The 8,481-nt window shown below is 39.3% G+C and overlaps 1 protein-coding gene and 1 pseudogene across 3 annotated transcripts in view; one reads left to right on the top strand and one right to left on the bottom strand.

Moving 5' to 3' along the window:
- The window catches only part of LOC144228920 (PPP2R1A-PPP2R2A-interacting phosphatase regulator 1-like), an 88,183-nt gene that overhangs the window by 67,197 nt on the left and 12,505 nt on the right, over window positions 1-8,481 (bottom strand). For all 3 annotated transcript variants that reach the window (XM_077760838.1, XM_077760837.1, XM_077760836.1), the window contains exon 5: window positions 350-418. In XM_077760838.1, the coding sequence (XP_077616964.1) occupies window positions 350-418 (69 nt within the window). The remainder of the gene's footprint in view (window positions 1-349; window positions 419-8,481) is intronic.
- LOC144228901 (annexin A2 pseudogene) lies at window positions 4,799-5,779 on the top strand (annotated as a pseudogene).

Raw genomic sequence — 8,481 nt, 5'->3', positions numbered from 1 at the left:
AAAAAAAAAAAAAAAATTAATCTAACAGTTTAAAAAAAAAGTGATAACTATGGTTATTATGAACCTAAAAAATTAATTTTTCTATACAGCGTTCCTTTTCTTTGAGATCTCTGAAAGAAGCCAGATTCAAGGTAGACAAATACACAGTCTTTTTGGAAACTATCAGTTTATACCCTGAGGAAATATAGGACTCCGTAGTTGTTTTTGTTTTAAAGGAACCATTCCTGGAATTAAAAACAGAATCACATGTGACCTCACTTGGAATTACTGAACCCTAGGAATTTTTTTTAAAGAAAAATAAAGTTTCCTTTTCTTACTGAACAGCTATTAGTTTTGAAAGTCTTCTTACCTGCTTGATTTGGTGAAGGCGACCAAAGGAAGTATGAATGGGAATGGGAATGGAAGAAGGTGGCAAAAACTGAAATTTAAAATATAAAAGTCAATACCCGAAACTAACATAACATTGAATGTTAGTTAATACTTCAATAAAAAAAAATAAATAAATAGAAGTCAAGCTGGCTTTTATGATGCTGATTATTTCTTTTTTTAAAAATTTTTTAATGTTTATTTATTCTTGAGAGAGAGCGAGGGAGGGGCAGAGAGAAGGAGACACAGAGTCCAAAGCAGGCTCCAGGCTCTGAGCTGTCAGCACAGAGCCTGATGCAGGGCTCCAACCTACAAACCGCAAGATTATGACCTGAACCAAAGTCAGACACTTAAGCGACGGAATCACCCAGGCGCCCTTTCTGAATAATTATTTCTAAACATGAATTAAGTCAATGTTGATTTATCTAAAATATCTGAGTGCCTAATCTAACAGTATTTGTTAAGTTTAAAATTAGAGAAATAAAAAATCCAACTGATTCTTGATTGAAAATTACAGTAATCAAAAGCCTATATGTATCAGAACAGAACAAAACAACTGTTAACACAATAAATACAGAGCAGAACATCAATAGAACATTTTGTTTATCTCTACCTTCCCTTTCCCAAGGCACTACATCTTAAAATCATCTTATTTTTTTCTTGCCAGTTTTACCTTGCAAAACAAACAAAACAATCCCATCAAATATCCTGGAACCCTGCTGAGAAAAACATACTTTCATAACATAGAATGACTTATGGCAATCATTTCCCAGTAGCTCGCTGTCTAGACTACTTTTTCCCTTTCTGTCTTATGTCAAAGCTTATGATGACCCACCCAAGAGAGAAATGAAAGAATGGAGGGATTTAAAGCTAAGTGAGAAAAAGAGGCTTGAAAATTACCTTTAGAATTCATTTATCCATTCTACCTATATCCTGGTTAGTCCTTGAAATGCCAGATAATGAATCTACCATACCTTACTTTTACATTAAAGAGCACTCTGAGTGGTGAATTTGGAAATACTTAAATGAGGTAAAGCGCTATGTTAGACCCTGAAGATCCAAAGATAAATAAAACATTTTCCCATCCTTGAGAAATTCAAAGTGTAGGTGGGGAAAACTAGGTCAGTGACAGAACGAGTTATGATAAGTGAGAAGTCAAAGCACAGTGACTACATACATCTTTGCCTGGGGTCCTGAGGAAGCCTTCCCAGAGGAGGACAGGAATTCAGTGGACAGAGAAGAGGAAGCAGGGTATTTCAGGGAGTGGGAAGAGAAGCTCAGGCAGAGGCATGTTTGGAGAGCAGAGACATTCTGTTCAGGGTGGCTGAAATGGGGTACATGATAAAGTATGAAAGGAAGCAAATTTGGGGAAATTTGGCTGAAACCAGATTGTGTATTTTGGACTATAGCCTTTGAGCCCAATAGGAAACCTAAAGCATAGGTCCTTCTAAGCTCTTAAAACTCAAAGGTATTTTAAATGTTTATTTATTGAAAGAGAAAGAATGTGTGTGAGTGTGTGCGCGTATGCATGCATGAACACGAGGGGGGCAGAGAGAGAGAAAGAAAGAGAGACAGACAGACAGACAAACAGACTCCCAAGTAGGCTCTTTACTGTCAGCGCAGAGCCCAAAGCAGGGCCTGATCTCATGAACCATGAGATCATGACCTGAGCCAAAATCAAGAGTTGGATGCTTAACTGACTGAGCCACCCAAGTGCCCCTCAAAGGTATTTTAAACAATATCATATCTGTTTTGGAAAGGCAATCCTAGCAGCATATACAGAACAAATTGAGGGTGGAAGAAAGAGGGACCAGAAGCAGGATTAAAGACCAGGTAAAAGATGAGAGTCTGAATAAAAAAGGGTGGGAGAAGAGAGACAGACTGGAGAAATTATTAGAAAGTGAAGAGGGGCACCTGGCTGGCTCAGTCAGTGGAGCGTGCAACTCTTGATCTCTGGGTTGTTGAGTTCGAGCCCCACATTGGGAATAGAGAGTACTTAGCAATAAATTCTTTAAAAAAAAGAAAGAGTGAAAAGAGCTCAAGATTGGCCGGAGATTCCTACCTGAAACCTATCGGTGGGTGGTAGCCAGGAAAGGCAGGAAGAGGAGTGAGGTAAAATGTGGGGAGAAGATGAGCGCTCAAGAAAGGTGTGTTGGACAAAGAAATGTTTTTATGAAGTAGCTGGTCTTAATTTTTATTCGATTTAAAAACATATCATATGACTTTTTAAGGAGCATATTACCTCACTAGTCATATTTTGCTTAAGAGAGTATTAAAACCAGTTTGTTTTTTCCTAATCATTTGCTAGAAGGTGGAGGGAATGGTGAAAGTGGTAGAAGTAACAACAGAAAATTGATATGCAGTAACTGAAAATTCACTATGTCTAAATTACATTTGACAGTTAGCCACAATTACTTCATCATAATAATTCACTGACAGACAAATAGGGCTAACTCTTAAGTATTTCAATATTTACTGGCCCCTTATTAGGTTTAAGGAACTGCTTTTCTGCTCAGAGGGGAAGGAAAAATGAAAAGAAAAACTAGTAAGCCATAGTTATTACCCACAGACACCTTACAATCCAGACATGAAAGCAAATTATTCTATGAGAGACAAGGAAATGAGTGTTAGATAGAGGCAAAGTGGGGTGGGAATAAAAAGCAAAGATTAAGGGAATGGGCATAGGGAGTGGGAGACAGAAGACAGATAAGGCAAAAGGTGGCATTTGAGTTGGGACTTGTAGGGCAAGGAGTTTGACAGCATAAGCAATAGAAAAGGCAAAGTATATGGCATGTTTTAGGAAATATGTTTTAGGAAAGACTGTTAGTTTTGTGTGAGTGCAACACCAGGTATCTCTGGAAGGATAAAAGATTCCAAGGTCAAGAAGGCAAAGATGCTGGAAACCCTTGAATGACACACTCAAAAAATTTAACTGTAGCAAAATGATCTATTTTAGTATATACAGACGAGCAGATGATACCTAACAGCACTGTCTATTTAACTTTGGAAGAGACACACTCAGATATTCATCAGCTCTGAGCCTGGTTCACTCTCTGTCCAGAGGATGGATATAAAGGAGGTATTGAGATACCTGGGTGGCTCAGTAGGTTGAACGTCTGACTTTGGCTCAGGTCATGATCTCACGGCTTATGGGTTCAAGCCCCGCATCAGGCTCTGTGCTGACAGCTCAGAGCCTGGAGCCTGCTTCCGATTCTGTGTCTCCCACTCTCTCTCTCTCTCTCTCTCTACCCCTCCCCCGGTCATGCTCTGTCTCTCAAAAATAAATAAACATTAAAAAAATTAAAAAAAAAAAAAGAAGAAGGAGGAGGTATCAAACAGCCCATGACTGCTGACTGGCCAGAAATTCAGACTAGCCTGTTCTAATCATGTTCCATGGTTGACAGTTCAAGAAAATTCCTAATTCAAATCAATAAGGCTACTACTAGGTGACTCTTCTTACAAAAGTCAGGAAACTTTTCTCCATAAAACTTGCATAAAAGGGATATGTTGGACATATAATTTGTTGCTATATGGAATACTGCTATGAATAATGTAACAAGACTTTCTCTTTCAAGCATCTGTTTCTATGAACTGTGATAACGGTGATAATGCATGTAATATGCTTGACAGAATGCCATAGTATGTGCTCAGAAAATGCTGACTATACCACCACTACCACCATTATCAGTACGATCATCAAAATATTTCTAGAATTCAATGTTTAATAACATATCAACAACCATTAGAATTATATATGGTAGCTTTATAAGACTCAGATATCTATTCCTTCCTACCCAGCATTCTTCATTCCTTTTCCCATCTGATCTTTTAATTAATTTATTTTTAATAGACTTTATATTTTTAAGAATAGTTTTAGGTTCACAGCAAAACTTAGTGGAAAGTATAGAGATTTCCTCTGTTTTCACATACACATGGCCTCCCCTACTATCAAAAGCTGAGCAAAAGTGGTCAATTGTTATAATAGATTAACCTAAATTGACATCTCATCGCTACCCAAAGTTCTTTACCTTAGAGTTCACTCTTCATGTTATACATTCTATGGATTTGGACATATGTACAATGGCCCATATCTATCATTACAGTATCGGACTGAGTATTTTCACTGCCCTAAAAACTCTCTGGTCCACTTATTCATCCTGATCTTTTTTTTTCCCCAACAGAAACTGACTCACTTTTTTCTCATGATAAAGCAATACATGCTCAGTATAAAACACAATGGGAAAAAACCTAGCGACACCCACCATCCAGACATGACCACAGCAAATATCTCAGTGTTTATTTTTCCAGACCTAGATCCTACCACACGTACTATTTTGCAGTTTGGGTATTTTTTTCTTCATAATTTAATATTTCCTGGCTCTGCATCTGGGGATGCTCGCAGCTTTTGGCTCCTGGGCCAGTGTCTATAATAATGTCTACTGTTCATGAAATTGTGCACAAACTCGGCTTGGAGGGTGACAACTCTATACCTCCAAATGCATACAGGATGGTGAAAACATACACCAACTTTGATGCCAAGTGGAATCCTTTGAACAATGAAATGGCATCAAGACTAAAGGTGTGGATGAGGTCACTATCATCGACATACTGACCAATCAGCAATGAGGAGAGAAAGGATACTGTCTTCGTCTACCAGAGAAGGACCAAAAAGGAATCTGTATCAGCACTGAACTCAGCCTTGAATGGCTAGCTGGAAAAGGTGATTTGGGGCCTACTGCAAACACCTGCTCAGTACGAGGCTTCCAAGCTGAATGCCTCCCCCATGAAGGTGCTGAGGACTGATGACAACTCCCTCACTGAGATCATCTGCTCAAGGACCAATTAGCAGGCTACGAGGAAATGTACATGACCGATCTGGAGAAGGACATTGTTTCCAACACATCTGGTGACTTCTGCAAGCCAATGGTTGCCCTTGCAAAGGGTAGAAGAGCAGAGGATGGCTCACTGATTATGAACTGTTTGACCCTAGATGCCTATGATCTCTAATGCTGGTGTGAAGAGGAAAGAAACTGACGTTCCCAAGGGGATCAGCACCATGACCGAGCAAGTGGTGTCACCTCCAGAAAGAATCTGAAAGGTACAAGAGCTGCAGCTTTTATGATCAAGGAGTAGATCAAAGGAGACCTCAAAAATGCTTTTCTGAACCTGGTCCAAAGTATTCAGAACAGGCCCCCTATTTTGATGACTGATTGTGTGATTTCATAAAGAGCAAGAGGGTTCATGATAAGGTCCTGGTTAGAATCATGGTTTCTAACAAGTGAAGGAAGGAGACGTGTTAAAAATTAGGTCTGAATTCAAGAGCAAGTATGGCATGCCCCTGCACCACCATGAAGGGAGACAGCAAGGGCAGCTACCAGAAGGAGCTGCTGTGCCTTGCGGTGGAGATGAATGAAATCTGAACATCCAGCAGTGGTGCTCCTCCTGTGCTTCTAGCTACCAGTTCTAGAAAATCGGCTTGCGACTAAGAGCCCCTCTGTGCCCATCCCTGTGAGGATGACCTTAGCATTGCTCCCCACCCCAACCTTATTTTAGTTGCCTAAGCATTGCCTGGCATTCCCCCACTATTCTCTCCTTTTATTTTTTAAAAAAGCGTTTATTTATTTTGAGGGAGAGCGAGCTAGCACTGTCAGTGCAGAGGCCAAAGTGGGGCTCAATCTCATGAACCAGGTGATCACAACCTGAGCCAAAATCAATGATCACTGACATTGGACACTTAACATTATGCCGCCCAGGCACCCCTAGTCTCTCCTTTTAGCCAAAGTAATGAACAGTTTAAGGAGTTAGAAGTGAAATCTATGATGTGAAACACTTTCCCTCTTATGTACTGTATTATAAACAGATGAATAAATTGCATTTTTACTGTAGAAATGAAACAAAAATAACCTAATATATTCCATATATCTTTCCAGGTTACAATTCAACTGCAATGCCATTTATTTTTTATTTTTTTTAATTTTTAAGTAGGTTCCACGCCCAACATGAGGCTTGAACTCATGACCCTGAGATCAGAGTGACATGTTCTATTGACTGAGCCAGTCAGGCACTCCACCAGCAACACCATTTTTATTTTTTATTTTCTAAGTCTATTTATTTTTTGAGAGACAGAGAGCAAGCGGGGGAGGGGCAGAGAATGAGGGAGGGAGAGAATCCCAAGTAGGCTCTGCATTGTTAGTGAGGAGACCAACGTAGGGCTTGAACTCACGAATCATGAGATCGTGACCTGAGCCAAATATCAACAGTTGGATGCTTAACCAACTGAGCCACCCAGGCGCCCCCTGCAACACCATTTTTAAAGGCTGAATATTATATGAATGTACCATAGTAAGGCACCCATTATGTCCCGGGCATGTCTTATCTCACTCAATTCTTACAACCCCTGACGTAGACACTAATATTGTCCCCATTTTATTAAAAAAAAAATCTTTTTAATGTTTATTTTCCAGACAGAGACAGGGCGCGAGTTGGGGAAGGGCAGAAAGAGAGGGAGACACAGAATCCGAGGCAGGCTCCAGGCTCTGAGCCGTCAGCACAGAGCCCGATGTAGGGCTTGAACTCACAAGCTTGGCGATCATAACCTGAGCTCAAGTTGGACGCTTAACTGACTGAGCCACCCAGATGCCCCAATACTGTCCCCATTTTAAAGATTAGAAAAGTGAGGGGTGCCTGAGTGGCTCAGTTATTTAAACTCCTGACTCTTGGTTTCAGCTCAGGTCATGATCTCACAGTTCATGGGTTCAAGCCCCATGTTGGGCTCTATGCTGATGGTGAGGAGCCTGCTTGGGATTCTCTTTCTCTCTCTCTGCCCCTCCCCTGCTCGCTCTATTTCTCTCTCAAAATAAATAACTAACGTTTAAAAAAATTTTGAAGATGAAAAAAGTGAGGGACAGAGAAATTAGACAACTTGCTCAAGTTCGTACAACTAGTTATTGCTAGAAGTGGGATTCAACTCAGATAGCGAAGGCATATTCATTTAGCCTATTCCCTCTTGTTGGACATGCATACTGTTGCCACGTTTTTTTGCTCACTCTTATAAATAATGCTGTGATAATAATGTTTAAGCTAATCTTTGGACATATCCTTAATGAATTCTTTAGGAGAAATTCATAGAGATGAAATTTCTGGATCACAAGGTTGTTGATACACATTGCCAAATTGCCCTCCAGAAAGCTTATACAAATTTACTATCTAGCAGTGTATGAGAATATCAATTTCCTTTTCTTTCTCCAACATTAGATATGATTACTAATTTAAAAAATTGTATGCCCGTTCCTAAAGAATACTATAAAAGTAATTGACTCTTCAAAGCAAGCAAGAAAATATTGTGATTTATCCATAGTTTCGGATATTCTCCCCCAATGCTTCCCTTTATTAGCACTGATCATTGAGAAGTTGTTATACAGTGACATGCACCAAATCTGAAAAAAAAAAAGTTTTCCTCTAAAAAAAAAAATCAAATATACACACACACACACACACACCTCTGAACAAGCAGAATTTTAATACATTTAATTCATGCTACTGATTCTCATATTGTCATCATTCAAATGCCCAGAAAGCTAATATAAAATGTGAAACACTCAGGTTTATAAGATTTATAATCTAATTTGAAAGACATGCTAATATGAACTTAAATATATACAAATGCTCTATATAAAGAAATTATGGGACTTTAGCTGTATGATGATGACATGTTTATAAAAAACAAAATAAGAGAACTGCATGGTGTGGTAAACTGTTCTGAACTAAATTTGAAAGATCCTGGAAGAGATTATTTTTAGCTGATATCTAAGGATGGGAAGGAACTGGTTAGTTTCTCGTAAAGGCCTAGAATTTCCCATTGCGGAGCACCTAAGTGGCTCAGTGGGTTAAGTGTCTGACTCTTAGTTTCGGCTCAGGTCTTGATCTTTTGGTTTGTGAGTTCAAACCCCACATCAGGCTCTGTGCTGACAGTGCGGAGCCTGCTTGGGAATTCTCTCTCCCTGTCTCTCTGCCCCTCCCCGCTTGCTTGTGTGCACTTGCTCTCTCTCTCAAAATAAATAAACTTTTAAAAAATCTGTAAAAAAAAAATTTCATATTGGAAAACTTTATCTAGGA

Source organism: Crocuta crocuta, unplaced genomic scaffold, assembly GCF_008692635.1.
Source record: "Crocuta crocuta isolate KB4526 unplaced genomic scaffold, BGI_CrCroc_1.0 scaffold475, whole genome shotgun sequence".
Lineage (NCBI taxonomy): Eukaryota > Metazoa > Chordata > Mammalia > Carnivora > Hyaenidae > Crocuta > Crocuta crocuta.
The sequence above is the reverse complement of the archived record's forward strand: the minus strand, read 5'-3'. Positions and strand labels throughout refer to the sequence as shown.